The following is a 17,677-nucleotide window of genomic DNA, read 5'->3' as shown; positions in this document are numbered from 1 at the left end:
ATGGTGCTTAAAAAATGACCTATAGGGTCATTTTTTTTTTTTTTTTGGAGGACAGTCTGAGTGGTTCACGTGACTTTGGCAGTTTGATACACGCTCCGAACCACTGATTTGAAACAAAAGTTTCATAAAGCTTCGAAGCTTCATGAAGCAGTGTTTTGAAATCGCCCATCACTAGATATTGTTGAATAACATAGTTTTTTTTTTTTTTTGGTGCACAAAAATTACTCTCATCACTTCATAACATTAAGGTTGAACCACTGTAGTCACATGAACTGTTTTAAATATGTCTTTAGTAGCTTTGTGGGCATCTGAAAGTGTAAATTAACTTGTTGTCAATGCAGGCCTCACTGAGCCATCGGATTTTATCAAAAATATCATAATTTGTATTCCGAAGATGAACGAAGGTCTTGCAGATCTGGAAAGACATGAGGGTGAGTAATTAATGACAGAATTTTCATTTTAGGGTGAACTAACCCTTTAAGATAATTTATATATAAAAATAAGATGTATTAAGAATTTTTATTACATATAATTTGAATAGATTTTTTGAATTTTCAACACAATTTTTCTAAAACATTTAAACAAACATTAAAAAGGAACTTTATAAATATGAAGTTGTAGAGGCGTATCCATCATTTGTGAATGTGTCTGCGTATATGTTACAATAATTAGTTAAACCTGGCCTGTACCACCTATTCAGATATCATCTCCCAAGCTCATCAGTGTAAATCCATTTTTAATTGGATACTCTCTATAATGAGCACTATGTCACTGGGCTAACATTGTCCACTCATCACCTCTCTATGTGTTTTCACATTGTCACTTGATTTTTTCCCTGTATAAATAGGCTTTGCTTCATATCTACTGACCACCCACGCCATGTCTCCACTGGTGCACACGTTCCTGCCCCCCTCTTCATTCCTCTTTAATTGACATGTATGTCCTTGGATGTAGTCTGACCTTAGAGCCTCTGAGGGAATAGTTCCAAGGACAACTGTCATCTTTCATCACATGAGTCAGAGAGAATCATACTCGGACGCAACTTTGAGCGTTCCAGATCATCTTAACAAACCCATTCACCATGGAGGCAATCTTCAGAGATTCAGGATATGGCTTTCCTCTGTCACTTACTCCGTGATATGATCATTTTCATCAGTATTGTGGAGCTGCAGCTGATGGAGTAGATCTGACGCTCCGGAGACCCCAGAGATCGTCCATCTCAGGCTTTCAGAAACATTCATTTAATGTTTCATGTCAGATGCAACCTGACCTCTAGATGTGTATCCTCTGATGTATCTCTCTTTAAAGTTGTCCTGTTGAGGCGAGAGAGGCACATCTGTATCCATTGCTCTGCCATAATGTCATTCAGTAATGCAGCATCTCAACACAATTTGCATATAGTTCATCAAGGTAATGAGCAAGCATAAACTTTTTACAATTTCAGAAGTACTTAAGAGAAAAAAACTTGCAGAATTCAGTTGGAATGTGTAAAATGTAATCTATAAAATGTATTAAACATTTATAATGATACAAATGATTCCTTTTCAAAAAAATGTTCTTTTGAGCTTTCTATTCTTTATTGAATCCTGAAAAAAAATATCACAGTTGCCACAAAAATATTAAGAAGCACAACTGTTTTCAACATTGATAATTAAAAGAAATGTTTTTTGAACACCAAATGTTATTAGAATGATTTCTGAAGGATCATGTGGAATAATTTACATTTTAAATTGTTTTTTTAAATGACTGTTTTACTGTATTTTTTAATCAAATAAAAGCACAAGAGACTTCTTTCAAAAACATTAAAAAATCTGGTAACATTTTAGTATGGGAAACACATATAAACTATTAACTACAACTTTTCCCTCAATAAACTCCTAATTTACTGCTTATTAATAATTAGTAAGGTAGTTGTTAAGTTTAGGTATTGGGTAGGATTAAGAATGGAGAATAAGGCATTAATATGTGCTTAATAAGTACTAATAAATAGCCAATATTCTAATGTGCAATATGCTAATAAGCAACTCGTTAAAAGACCCTAAAATAAAGTGTTACCAAAAATCTTATAGACCTCTGTCTTTTAAATTGTAGCTTATAAAATATACCTGTGTATGAAACTTATAATTTATTACTATATAATTAAAAATGAATTAATTAAAATATAACTATTTATTAATATTTATTTATTAGTTGTGCAGAGTAAAGCAGCCAACCTGTACCCAGCATGTAACAACTTCAGTACTTTTGGAAACATATCCCAGAATGCTCTGAGTGTGTATAGATGTAATCTAAACAGAGTGTGGCTTTGAATTTTGAGGATTTTTATTTGTTTAAAGGGGTCCTTGATTAGGATTAACATGATGGCACTAAGGTTCTTCATTTTGGCTGCGTGAGATTCTCCAGTTTTGTTGTTGAGCAACCGAAGCACAAGCTGTTAAAGCTCCGCCCTCTTCTGGAAAGGGGGCCAGGAGCAGCAGCTCATTTGCATTTAAAGGGATACACACAAAAACGGCAAATAGGGGCAAATTTGTCAAGCTACAATAAATGATCTGTGGGATATTTTGAGTTGAAACTTCTGAGGACATCAGAGACTTGTATTACATCTTGTGAAAAGGGGTATAATAGGTTCCCTTTAATGGTGCGTTCACACCGGACGCGAATGAAGCGGTAAGCGCGAGTGATTTACATGTTAAGTCAATGCAAAGACACGAATTGACATCCTGCGGCGCGATTCGCACGAATGACGCGGCGCGAATTCGCGCAAGTTGAAAAATCGGAACTTTGGCGAATTTCTGCGCCGCGTTAACCAATCAGGAGCTTGCTCTAGTAGTGACGTGACGTAGCGAGCTGAGGCAGAAATTCAAAACAACAATGGAGGACAAAATCATCGTCGCTGTACATCTTCAGACATTTATAGAAACAGAAATAAAAAGGATCGTGTTTGAAAGAAAGTGAGTGAGGAGGTCGGACAATCTGACAAGTTGTAAAAAACGGTCTTTACTCAATTTGAGCTATATATATATATATATATATATACATACATATTAAGACTACAAGCCAACTAAAGACGACCAATTGAGCTTATTCGCTGTAATTTACAATTATTTCCCCACTGATAAGTTGTGTTTATTCAGAGGAAGTGTGCAGAAAGCAGTGGGAGAGTCTGGGACACATAAAGGAGCGGGAGAGCCCCTCTCATGACGCAAATTCGCGTCTGTTGTGAAGGGATTTTCACGCGCGAATGAAGCGAGTAAACTCAAAATGTTCAAGCGTCCAACTACATGCGAATAGCGCGATTTATTCGCGCAAGTCGCGTCCGGTGTGAACGCACCATTAAATTTCTTTTGGTCTTTACATAATTGCCATACCTCCATTTTTTGTTATTTCATAGCATCTGTAGATTTACTATTATTCTGGATTGTGGGAAATAATAATAATAATAAAGGTGTGTCCAAAACTTTGGCTGCTACAAAAAATAATCATATACCCCTGAATATTCAATGAGTAAACATGCAAGGGAGGTTGAGTTGATGTTTATCAATCATAGGCATTGGAATTCTTTGGAAATCTGTTGCATTTCCTGCTGGAATTCTGTGGTTGCAGGCCTAGTAATGAGCATCGGCAGTTCAGAAATGCACCTTCGCTTCACCCATCTCGCCTTTTACAGCAAACCAAGGACTCGTTGTGTGGCGTGTCATCTTCTTTTGATGTGATGTCACTTTAGTAATAATTGTGTAACAAAGGATAACAACTTCTTGACGGGCCTTCGTTCCGCTCGCCTTTGCGCAGCCTAATTATTTCAGGTTTGATGATGTGAAGTGGAGTTTGGACCTGTTCTGTCAACGTATTTGTTACCAGTTACAGTCGAGTGAGCAAAGACACACAGGTCTTAAGAGACTACAACTTCAGCTTCCATCAGCAGTCATCCAGGCAGGGATTTATTAAAGTCATATCACCTGGGTAACAGCACTTAGTATGCAACGTGGCATAGCACCCGGCTTAATTAAATTACTGACAAGAAGTTTGACTCTTTAATTGTGTCACTATCTTCCTGATTAGAATAGGAAGATTGTTGGGGGCCTCTAGGTTAATTCAAGATCATAGTGTATTGAACTTAACACAGCTTTGCCACCAAGAAGCAGGAATGCTGATGAATAGGAAGGCTTGTTTATTCATTTTAAACTAGCTGGTGAGGTCAGTGTAATTATTATAGTGAAGTAAATTATTAAGTAATTAAACTGGTGATTATTTTAAAGAATATGGACATATTATAAACACTGAATAGCTTTCTTGAGGTAAGTGTAACTTTAAGTGACATTGTATAGCCTACAAGCTGTTTTATTTAAACACTAATTAAATGATTACATGAGACATGACTAATTTCGGTAAGTTGTAATTTATCTTTCAACATACCTTCTGGTGTTCATCCATGTTTATTTCTTACTGTAAATACTGTAGTAGTAAAGAGGAGATGAGATGATCGGTTCAGGCACGCTTAAACTGAGGCGTCTACAGCGATCTGTCACGCTGTATTAATTTCCTGATAATGTACTCTCCCCATGTCATCAAAGATGTTTATGTCTTTCTTCAGTCGAAAAGAAATTAAGGTTTTTGAGGAAAACATTCCAGGATTTTTCTCCATATAGTGGACGGCTCCCAACGGGTTGAAGGTCAAAATTGCACTTTAAATGCAGCGTCAAAGGACTCTACACTAGGAATAAGGGTCTTATCTAACGAAACAAATGGTCATTTTCTAAAACAAAAAAAAATAAAAATGTATATACTTTTTAATCACAAATGCTTGTCTTGCACTAACCCTGCGATGGGCTACACATTACATAATCACATTGGAAAGGTCACGCATAACATAGGCAGAAGTAATGCAGTAGGGCGAAAAACCAAAAATCTAATTTTTTCAAAATTGTCCAACATCATTGTTTTACTCTTTTTGTAAAGGGCATTTGACTTAGTCTTTGAAAATTTGCTTTATAAACTCTTCCTCGGTACTTCCGCCTACGTCACACATGACCTTTCCAACGTGGCACATCGCAAAGCTAGTGCAAGATGAGCATTTGTGGTTAAAAAGTGTGTGTGTGTGTGTGTGTGTGTGTGTGTGTGTGTGTGTGTATATATATATATATATATATATATATATATATATATATATATATATTTATTCCTCATCTGAGATCATGTAGAGCCCTTTGAAAATGTAATTTGGACCTTCAACCCAATGGTAGAGTTAAGTCCACTATATGGAGAAAAATCCTGGAATATTTTCCTCAAAAGCCTTAATTTCTTTTGGACTGAAGAATGAAAGACATAATCCTCTTAGATGAATTGGGGTTAGTAAATTATTAGGAAATTTAAATTCTGAACTGAACCAATCCTTTAAAGAGCGACAAAACAGCATTTATTGTTTGAATTTTGTAATAAAATCGACAGAATTTTAACGTTGATACTTTACTTCTTATTGAAAGTAACAAAGCACAAATCTGTGCAATTATGACAGGTGTGTTACAAATGTTTAGTCAAGTTTTGTTCACACATCAACAGAAAAATATCACAGACTATAAGAATTTAGATTTAAGAAACCATATCATTACTGATTGAAATCGAGAAATTAATATTGTCAGTCCACACAGCTGACATGTTTAACTGTTGTAGCTTATCCACGTTGTGTGCATGAAATAGACACTGAACACAGTCGAAACTTGCCATCGGAGAAGCTCTAATTAAATTACTTCGGTCAGTGATCTCGACCCTCCAAAAAACTGAAAATAGCTGCTTCGGCCGAACATTTTCAGTAGCCAAAATTTCGACCCAAGCCTTTATCTTTATCTGAGAGGTGCAAATATGTCACATCCATGTATTATACATATGGCAGCAGCCATTTTTTTTTTTCAGCTCCATTAACCAACAGGAAGGTCTCTCTCGTTCTTGTACCATAATTTCTGTGGTGCCACTGTGATGGAGTCTGGTGGCTCTCTAAGGAACTCTGCCCTGTTAATTGCCTCATTTAAAATCAAATTCCACCTCACACTCTTGAGAAGAAATTTGATCATTACCCAGGAGATTTTTTTCCTATTTCAGAGGGCATCAATGGATCACAATTTTGTTTCTTTGGCTTCCTCAAGCTTATCAATAAATCAGGCCATCTGTGGAATGTAGCTGGGCTCTTACCTTATTAAAAACTCATTGAAGAGGACTTCAGCAATAATGCCTGATTATTTAGTATGGTGTTCTGCTGATATACATCTCATCCACTCTAGCTAATTCACTTTTGTATTGTAATTTAAATAGTTTGCATGTTCCAAAATTGAATTCATTTCTGTACTGTTGGATTGGGATGATACACTTGGCTTTAAGATGAATTGATGATGGTCTTGATTATATCTAGATTTGATGGGCTGGCTAAAAAGTTTACGTTAGAATTTAGCAGCTGTTGGGATATATCAGAAAAAAAACAGATTAAAATAGAAAACAGTTATTTTATCTGTAATAATATTTAAAGGTGCCCTAGATTCAAAAATTGAATTTACCTCGGCATAGTTAAATAACAAGAGTTCAGTACATGGAAAAGACATACAGTGAGTCTCAAACACCATTGTTTCCTCCTTCTTATATAAATCTCATTTGTTTAAAAGGCCTCCGAAGAACAGGCGAATCTCAACATAACACCGACTGTTACGTAACAGTCGGGGTCATTAATATGTATGCCCCCAATATTTGCATATGCCAGCCCAGGATCGAGGCATTACACAAGGGCAGCCAGTATTAAAGTCTTGATGTGCAGAGCTGAATCAACAGACTAGGTAAGCAAGCAAGGACAATAGCAAAAAATGGTAGATGGAGCAATAATAAATGACATGATTCATGATAACATGATATTTTTAGTGATATTTGTAAATTGTCTTTCTAAATGTTTTGTTAGCATGTTGCTAATGTACTGTTAAATGTGGTTAAAGTTAACATCGTTTCTTACTGTGTTCACGGAGACAAGAGCCGTCGCTATTTTCATTTTTAAACACTTGCAGTCTGTATAATTCATAAACAACTTCATTCTTTATAAATCTCTCCAACAGTGTAGCATTAGCCGTTAGCCACGGAGCACAGCCTCAAACTCATTCAGAATCAAATGTAAACATCCAAATAAACACTGTACTTACGCGATTAGACATGCTGCATGACGAACACTTTGTAAAGATCCATTTTGAGGGTTATATTAGCTGTTTGAACTTTTTTTATGTTGTTTAAGGCAAGCGCAAGCTCTTGGGGCGTGGAGCACGAGAATTAACGGGCCACATACCCTGAATCGGCTCATTTCTAATTATGCCCCAAAACAGGCAGATAAAAAAATGAAGTAAAAAAAATCTATGGGGTATTTTGAGCTGAAACTTCACAGACACATTCAGGGGACACCTTAGACTTATATTACATTGTTTAAAAAAAGTTCTAGGGCACCTTTAAAATTTTACTATTTTTTACTGTATTATTGATGAAAATGAATGTAGTCTTGGTGAGCATAAGAGTCTTCTTTCAAAAACATCAGACTCCAAACTTTTGAACAGATTTTTATTCTGTAAATGTTTCCATCTTAGTTTATTCGCATATATTCTTACAGAATATCCAGTGTATCCACCTCAAGTGAGCATGTACCTTGTTTTATGCAGATTTCAGAATTTTTATTCACATCTTGGGGTTTGCATCCAGCATTTTTATGCACTATTACGAAATTTGCCTAAAATTATATGGTTGGGAACCCATCTATTATTGTCTTTTTGGATCACGCTCACAAATTCACACATTCAGTTGCACACAGACACAAATCTATTGAAGAGATTCATATAAACCTGTAGGACACAGTGGATTAGAAAAGTGAAATTGTGAATGTCATGGGCTGCGAGGGTGAAATTACAGTAGAGCAGTGTATGACTCGTGTACCTTAGGTGGAAATCGGCTCACCACCCTAAACCTTTGACACTGTAGACACAAGTATATGCCCCTTCCTCTAAATTCGTCCGTATGACCAATAAAACCCGTTGAATTCTTGCAGCAGACTTCATTACCTTTCAGTTAATGTCTCCGTGCCAGTTATTTACTGCTCCTTTGCCTTTCGGGACTCGTGTAGTTGTAAAACAATCAGTCGGAGGTATTGATTGAAGTGGGATAAATCAGCTTTGTCAATGAACCCCGAGTCCGAACACAAGTTGCGTGAGATTAAATCAGCTTTATTCACTATGGCAGCTTTAAGTACTTGTATTAATGGCTTTTAATGCATGATGATGTTGCCGGGTGCCTGTTGTTTTACTTAATGGCCATTAAAGGAATCACAGGGACAGTTTCACTTTACAGCACCTCTCGCTTACGCGGCCATGATGATTATGTCTGAGAGTCCATTATTAACATCTGCTAAAAATAATCCTCTGGCCAGGGAAGACTGCAGGCAGTTGGACAGAGGCCATGACAACAGCTATCCGTTCACATTAGCCACTGCCCATTGCCTTGCCAGCAGTCGTCTTGGGTGGACCCATCATTCCCCAGATTTGCTGGGTGGAGGAGGCTCATTGGGTAATCCTGCAGTCCGGCAGCTGTTGCCTGGAACTGCGTTGTAATGATAGAGATTATTTGAACACAGAAAGAGAAGATAGATGTTTACACAGCTTTTCTTTGCAGGCTTCTCGTGTTGTCTCTCACTCTTTGACACCCATTTATTTGTGCATGTGTGTGTGTGTGTGATGGAACTGATGAATTTGTGGTTCGTTGAGCTATTGCATGTGATGCAGTCTGATTAAGTGTGTTTATGTGCATGCCCTTACACAATTATGCTTAATCCAGGCACAATAAAATGATTGCAATAATTAAAAAATAATTGCAGTTTGTCTGTCCACAGTGAGAAACACCTCTATCACTGTCAGTTAGAAGACATTTATTGTTTAATATAAAGGGATGAAGAGCAGGAATTTTTTATATTTCCTGTTTTCACTTTCATTTTGTTTTTTGTTCATTTATATTTATTTGTTTGAGTTTATTTCATTTTTAGTTTTTTATTTTAATACTTTGGTACACTGTAAGCCCAAATAAGTTGGCAAAACTCAACTCAAAACTCAAAACTCAAAAATTTTTAAGTTAAGAAATTCAAAGTTTAAAGTAAGCAGAAAAATTCATTTTATTTTGTAATCATAAATTTTAATTGTTCTTAACTTGTCACATCTGAGCATTCAAAGGCAATTAAGAGATATAAATACTGGTCTTTATTGTTCTATTTAGAGATTTAAATGTTGGTCTTATTCTAAGTGAGAGTATGCAATTCTCAACAAATATTAATGAAAATTAGTGCTGTCAATCGATTAAAAAAATTAATGAATTAATCACACATTTTTCTGTAATTAATCATGATTAATTGCACCTAACGTTAAAGTTTTTAATATATTTTAATATTGTAATAATTTTACATTTAGTCCAAATTATTAAAGAAACAACATAAAGACAGTATGTTTTAAATATTTGATCTAACAGATAGAAAATATACAGAAATGTAATAAAGTTATCAAACACTTCATAGTCATCACTACATAAATGATAAATTAAATATAGATTAATTTCCTTATTAAAGTCAGTCAAGAGCAGTGAGTGATTTTCTCTGTCTTTTGTTATTTTATTAGGCTGCTGTCACTTGGCGAGGATCTGACACATCGGATGTCCTCACAACTCTTTACGGTCATTTAAGACTTTATTTAACTCATTTAACCCTTAAATGCATACCTCGGGTCTTTAGTGACCCAGGACGTCATTCACTACCCTCCTCCTCATTCATTTTTTAAAGTTAGACATCAACCTTCTTGGTATTCCTCAAACAATTCATTATAAAGAATATAACAAGAAAAAAATCATAAAATTATAAAAGAATGCCTATTTTTGTATTCATTTTTTGTAAAAAATTGTATAGGGTCGCTAAGGACCCGAGGTGTGTATGAGTGTACGTATATTTTTTCTGCACAACAATAATTGAATCTTAGATGACGGAATAAGTGCAATTCACCTTTATTCCACAAGATGGCAATGTCTGATACACAATGCTGAAGTGACGACTCATTCAGACAGAAAACGAAATAATAAGAAAAACATGAAATGGCTCAGCGATTTACTGCAGAGCAAGTACTGAACACAATCAAACATGACTGTGACTTACTGGATGGATCTGGTGAAGCTGTTAGCGATCAAAATATTGATTTTGAAGATTTTGAAAATTATATAGTTTTGAGAATACGTTTGAGATCGCGAATGGGCTCATATTCATGACCTCAAACATAAAACTAGCCTATTATTTGCTGAATTTACTGGCAAATGAGCTCTGACGAGGACAGTGGTGATGGCATAAAACATCTGCTCAAACGGAGCCCTTTCAAGCTCCAAAAGGTAACAAAATATGATTTATTTTATTCTTCTGTAATTGTTACTCTAATATCAGAGGAGTTTTATATTATCGCGACAGGTAGAGATCCTTCTGTGTTAGATACAGATCCGGGTCGATAAAGACCCGAATATGTAAGAATGATTGGCGAAACATTCATGCATTTAAGGGTTAAGACTGTGCTTACGAGGATACTCGACAATGCAGCATTTTGGCATAGTTTTGTGTCCATTTTTGTCCATTCAAGTGCTAAAGAGAACTGTTTGAAGTGGCTTTCTGTGTGCATGAGTCCTGTGTGTGTCACAGTTTTGTTTTTTGCAGACGCATTCTAAAGTAATTAAAGGATTTAAATAATGGTCAGTTTTGAGAATGAAGTAAAGGAGAAATTCAATTTAAACAACTTCAGTGTAAACATTAATTGATTTCAAAGAGAAATCAACTCATCTCAATGACTCTTGATTATTTTTGCAGTCAACTCCCGGCAACAGGAGAAAAATATAACCAGTTTAAGCAGCACTAAATATGAATCATTGCTGTTAAGGCTTCTTTGGGATATGCAGTTTAGATAGAGGAACACTTGCCTGTATATTTCATATCCCTGTCCTTTTGAGTGGAAACTGACTCTTGAATTTCGACACATCTGAATTGTAGAATCAATTCTTTTTGGAATTAACTCACATAGGGAAAGGTTATAAATGATTTACAGTTACTTTTGCCTTGGTTTTGCTTTGCGTGTAAATCGTGTCAGCTTCAGTGAATTAAAATATAATTTCACGATCTCATATAAACAGATTTATTATTATTTATAACGTAACCATTCAGGTTTTTATAATGAGCTGATGTTTGATAGTCTTTTGTTATGCATGTAAACACTCAATCTGTATGGACGATTGTGATTGCTGTGGTGACTCTTCTGTATGCGTGTGTGTTGTCTGCACACAATTGTGCCTTATGATAATACATTGGATTGCGTTGCACTACTTCTGATCTTTCCTCTCTGTTTCCTCTCTGTTAAACGCACTGAAACGCACATACACACACATAAAAATTCTTTCTTCATGCCCCAGTTATGTCATGCTGCTTGTGAAGTTCCTGCACATCGATGGGGGAAAAGAAAAGGAAACTGCTCTGATGGTGTCAACTGGCCCCATTTTACAGCGTTTAGCACAGCGCCCATGAAGCATCCCCACTTTATACGCACATGACTGGCGTTTCATTTGAACTGAGAGTCCCTGCTACTTTTTAATTAATCAAAAAGCACAATGCTTATCTTATCAGCTGATCGTTTTCATTTTGATTACGGGCTGGTGAGCGGGAAGACTGATCCTCAGGAGGAACGGGCCCCTAACTGCAGGCAGGCTGATCCTTATCGCTCTCTTCGCAGAGCCAGGAGAGACCATCTGCCTTCAAGCACTGCCGGCCCTCAGGTTAAGGGCTTCAGACACCAGCAACCCTCCAAATCCCTCCTGCGGCTCTTCTTATCTCTATCAAATGCAATCTCACTCAGATAAAAGGCATTTGTTTAGGGCCTTTATTTATCAAAGTCTGCCATGCTCTGTGATGGACTCTGAGATGGAAAATATTTTGCTGTAATTCTTCACAAAAACAAAGAAATGGGCATGACAGGTGTGCATTTGTTTTGTGTTAAGTAGATACTAGACTTTTACTCCTTTTGAGAAAAATGCTAGTACTTCTTGGCTGTGTAAAACTTAACCCCACAATGCTAGGGTCTTTTCTGTGGTTGCCAGGCCATTGCTTTTTGGCTGCTAGCGTGTTTGGTGGTTGCTAATTTGTCCAACCAAGTCTTAATTATATCCTAGGTCAAGTGCTTTGTATATTTTGTATACATGTACACTCCTGGCCAAAAAACTGGGCCAAGCCCAAGTAGGCTAAACATTAAGCTTTTAATTGTCTTAACCACAAATTATTGGTCAGGAAATCAGCAAAATTTAGGCAAATGCACTACATAAAAAGCCATTGCTGTCTCAGAAAAACATCAAAGACAGAATGAGGTTTTTGGCAAAATATGGGAAGTTGTGTGTGGAGGGATGAATCACAATGAAACACGAGTTGTATGGTGATGCTCTGGAGTGCTGTCTTTGAAAATCTGCTGAGAAATATAATAATAAATACATCTCTAGCACAGTGAAGCATGAAAGAAGAGGTATCATTGTATGGGGAGCCTTTTTAGCTGCTGATATTGGTGGGCTACTTCACTGTGAAAAGTCATTTAATGTTTTGGAGTACATGAGAATATTGCATAATGTCTTGCTTCTCTCTCTATATATATATTGGGAACATTAAGGTTTTTTAATCTTTTTAAAAGAAGTATCTTCTGCTCACTAAGGCTGCATTTATTTGATCAATAATACCATGAAAACATTAATATTGTGAAATATTATTACATAATATTATGTGAATATATGTTAAAATGTAATTTCTTCAGTGTCGCATGTTCCTTCAGAATTCCTTCTAATGTGTTGATTTGCTGCTCAAGAAACACTACAATTTATAATACAATTACAATTTATCACATCCTTGCTGAATAAAAATATTAATGTCTTTAATTTCTTTCTAAAACAAACAAAATAATTCTTACTGACCCCAAGCTTTTGAACAGTATATAATGTTACAAAAGCTTTCTATTTCAGTTAAATGCTGTTCTTTTGAACTTTCTATTCATCAACGAATCCTGGAAAAAAAAAGGTCAAGCAGTGATGTTGGCGAGAAGGCCTGGCTCACAGTCTCCGCTCTAATTCATCCCAAAGGTCTTCTATCAGGTTGAGATCAGGCCAATCAAGTTCCTCCACACCAAACTCGCTCATCCATGTCTTTATGGACCAAAGCATTGTGCACTGGTGCGCAGTCATGTTGGAACAGGAAGGGGCCATCCCCAAACTGTTCCCACAAAGTTGGGAGCATGAAATTGTCCAAAATGTCTTGGTATGCTGAAGCATTAAGAGTTCCTTTCACTGGAACTAAGGGGCCAAGCCCAACCCCTGAAAAACAACCCCACACCATAATCCCCCTCCACCAAACTTTACATTACACTTGGCACAATGCAGTCAGGCAAGTACCGTTCTCCTGGCAACTGCCAAACCCAGACTCGTTCATCGGATTGCCAGACAGAGAAGCGTGATTCGTCACTCCAGAGAACACGAGTCCACTGTTCTAGAGTCCAGTGACGGACTGCTTTACACCACTGCATCCGACGCTTTGCATTGCACTTGGTGATGTAAGGCTTGGATGCAGCTGCTCGGCCATGGAAACCCATTCCATGACGCTCTCTACGCACTGTTCTTGAGCTAATCTGAAGGCCACACAAAGTTTGGAGGTCTGTAGCTATTGACTCTGCAGAAAGTTGGCAACTTCTGCCCACTGTGCACATCAGCATGCGCTGACCCCGCTCTGTGATTTTACGTGGCCTACCACTTCATGGCTGAGTTGCTGTTGTTCCCAATTGCTTCCACTTTGTTATGATACCACTAACAGTTGACCGTGAAATATTTAGTAGTGAGGAAATTTCACAAATGGACTTCTTACACAGGTGGCAACCTATCACGGTACCATGCTTGAATTCACTGAGCTCCTGAGAGCAACTTATTCTTTCTTGTTTGTAGAAATGTTTGTAGAAACAGTCTGCATGCCTAGGTGCTTGATTTTATACACCTGTGGCCATGGAAGTGATTGGAACACCTGAATTTTATATATATATAATTCAGGTGTATTTTTTCCCTCTGAATTTCAACAAAGTTTGAAAAATCTTATTGGTGCTTTATGATATTTGCTGCTGTGATGTAAGAGAAGAATTACTGCAGCATGGTTCTGTAGATCATCAAAAACAACCAATCTTTCTGTCAAACTTCCTCAGCATCAGTGGAAATGATCAAATCTAGTAGTTCTCACCCAGAGAAACACTCACTACACACACAGGCATTCACAATTGTAAACTCCTACTACCTCTCTGAGCCCACTGTTTCAGAGCAATAACACAATAATGGAAACCATTTTCCCTGTAACAGTTTCTGGAAAGACATTTATTTCACTTTAACCTCCGTGCGTAAGAGATGTTCACGGTAATGGTGCAGATCTGGCAGCACACAACGTATAAGTCCTATCTCACCACCTACTGTACAACAGAAATGTGAAACTCACTTTCCTACTCTCTCTTTTTCCGTAGGGAGTTCGGGTGGCGAGATCCTGAGTTACCTGAAGTCATTCAAATGTTGCAGCACCAGTTTCCCTCAGTTCAGTCCAATGCAGCGGCATATTTACAACACCTATGCTTTGGAGACAACAAGATTAAAGCTGAGGTAAATATAACTTTATATCACTGGTCAAAGCTCTAATGATCTGTACATGTACCTGCTTACCAAGGCTCAATTTTTAGGATATGCAAAGCAAAATCTGTTCTGAAAATATTTTTAAGGTAATTAGGGTTGAAAGTGTCTTCCATCTGCATTCGGATCTGACTGTTGGACTTTTCCATATCTTCTGGCACAAATTTAGTAGATATTAACAATGTACATTACCTTGGGAAACCTCTTGTTGCGGAATACCTACCGAAAGATTTTTATTGATAGGTGTTGTTGCGTGAAATTAATTCTTGCACGTACCATTGACAAATAATTCACCCCTTTATTGAAATTTGATGCCAGGTCTCTGATGATAGATCCCCCAGCAGTAAGTTTTCCGAATTATAAAGAGCGCCTTGGATTGCACCAGTAATTAAGCACTAATAGCACAGCCAAACAATACACAGAGAGCTGCGTATTGACAGCCATTCTCTACACAGCAGCTCTATAATTGTATCCCAGAGGCTTAAGAGAGGCTTGGAGGACGAGGAAATTAAATTTGGAGAATAAATCTGCAGGAACAAAACAGCAACAGAGGGAGAGACAAGCTAGCCGACAAACTTTTAAATGATATTTAATGAAAAAAACAAAACAAACAGTGAGACCCAAATTAGTTTATCTAGCAATGAGCTCCACTTCAAACCAGCATTTTTCTCCATCTGAAAAATGTCTTATTTATTAAGAAAAGACACCGAATGAATCCCCCTGCTTTCTTTGATCCCCCCTTTCATCAATTTCTCCACACACCGAAATGAACTTGTTTCATGTTGTTCTCATAAAGTATTTGGAGCAATGTTCCATCATAGCTTGATTGATTAGATTTGGTCCTATAATATTCAGCTGCTCTGTGGTTTGCTGTTTTTTTTTTCTTTGAAATAAACTTGAAAAAAAGATTGGCATATCATTTCCATTGGTTGTTCTCCACTGGTTTTCTGGTTACAACTGATTATAATGTGTATTTGAAAATGCAGCACTTGCCAATCATCTTCCCAAATCTGTAATTACAATCATTTATTAATCTTTTGTCAAGAAAAGAGAAGTTTTAAGATCTCCATGTGGTTTTTTGACCAAATAAAAGCTCTATGGTTTAATGTTTGACATTAAAGGGTCATGAAACAGTAGCAAAAAATAGCATTTTTGCCACAGTAATATATTTCTTTGATTTTTTTTTTTTTTTTTCTTTTTTTTTTTCCTTTTGTCCTGGTGAAGACACAACCTGTCCATGTTGGCATCTGCTTAATTTAGCTAGCTTCTGCCAAGTAATGAGTAATTTAATTGGATGCACATCCATTGACTAAACTAAAATGTTGGCAGTGAACTAAGATGTTTCTCATTGCTTTTAAGAGTGTATAAGTCTATTTGTTTTGCATTTTATTTTGTATTTAGCCTTTTTTTTTTCTTCCCTCCAGTTCTTGACCCAATCAGAACCACTGCAGCCCACTTTTGGGTTATGACCCACCAGTTGAGAACCACTGATCTGTTTCATCCCACAGTCATCATATCAGAGGTCTCTAAAAAAAGGTCAAACATTCATCGCTCATGGACTTAACACATCCAATACATTATGCAACTCATAGTATTATGCAACAAGAATGCGTTGGTGCAGTACATTTTGCATTTGTAAACTCTTCATATACAGAGGTTTTCTAATGGTATTACAGTATCATTCTCAGTTAGGTGCTGTTTACTTTTCAAGAGGTGTCAGTGTCAGTCTGTCCATCTGAAATGGCATCACAAGGACAGCAGAAATTATGATTATGGAAGATAACATTGATGATATCTAAATAATATTTAAGGAGAGGAATGCTATTCTGGTGTTAGAGAACCAGTAGCAACAAAGTGTGTGTGTGTGGTTGCTTGGTAAAATAGTATGGTTAATTATATATGACAGTACAGCAGCAGATGGTGCCGAAGCCCTGAACAACTTATTTCACCCCTGCCATTCTTTTCCTCAACATACACACTTTCACATTATGGAGTGGATAGTGAAAAATGACACCAGTCTGCAGCACAAGGGTTTTAGGCTTGTTAATGGCTTTTTTCTCCTCTTGCACATTTTTTAAAGGTGCCCTAGAATCAAAAATTGAATTTACCTCGGCATAGTTGAATAACAAGAGTTCAGTACATGGAAAAGACATATATTGAGTTTCAAACTCCATTGTTTCCTCCTTCTTATATAAATCTCATTTGTTTAAAAGACCTCCGGAAAACAAGCGAATCTCAACATAACACCGACTGTTACGTAACAGTCAGGATCATTAATATATACGCCCCCAATATTTGCATATGCCAGCCCATGATCGAGGCATTAGACAAGGGCAGCCAGTATTAACGTCTGGATCTGTGCACAGCTGAATCATCAGACTAGGTAAGCAAGCAAGAACAATAGCGAAAAATGGCAGATGGAGCAATAATATTATATATTTTTAGTGATATTTGTAAATTGTCTTTCTAAATGTTTCGTTAGCATGTTGCTAATGTACTGTTAAATGTGGTTAAAGTTACCATCGTTTATTATTGTATTCGCGGAGACAAGAGTCGGCATTATTTTTAAACACTTGCAGTCTGTATAATGCATAAACACATCTTCATTCTTTATAAATCTCTCCAACAGTGTGTAATGTTAGCTTTAGCCACGAAGCACAGCCTCAAACTCATTCAGAATCAAATGTAAACATCCAAATAAATACTATGCTCACATTATCCGGTGCATGCATGCAGCATGCATGACGAACATCTTGTAAAGATCCATTTGAGGGTTATATTAGCTGTGTGAACTTTGTTTATGCACTGTTTTATAGTCGAGAGCTCAGGGGGCAGGGAGCGCGAGATTTAAAGGGGCCGCAGCCTGAATCGGTGCATAGTTAATGATGCCCCAAAACAGGCAGTTAAAAAAATTTATTAAAAA

At 36.8% G+C, this 17,677-nt stretch overlaps 1 protein-coding gene across 1 annotated transcript in view; it reads left to right on the top strand.

Annotated features, from left to right (window-relative positions):
* ctnnd2a (catenin (cadherin-associated protein), delta 2a) overlaps positions 1 to 17,677 on the top strand; it is a 358,882-nt gene that overhangs the window by 227,566 nt on the left and 113,639 nt on the right. The window contains 1 exon segment of the mRNA XM_048175121.1: positions 14,595 to 14,727. Within this exon segment, the coding sequence (XP_048031078.1) occupies positions 14,595 to 14,727 (133 nt within the window).

Source organism: Megalobrama amblycephala, linkage group LG22, assembly GCF_018812025.1.
Source record: "Megalobrama amblycephala isolate DHTTF-2021 linkage group LG22, ASM1881202v1, whole genome shotgun sequence".
Classification (NCBI taxonomy): domain Eukaryota; kingdom Metazoa; phylum Chordata; class Actinopteri; order Cypriniformes; family Xenocyprididae; genus Megalobrama; species Megalobrama amblycephala.
This window is presented reverse-complemented; position numbering and strand designations above follow the sequence as displayed.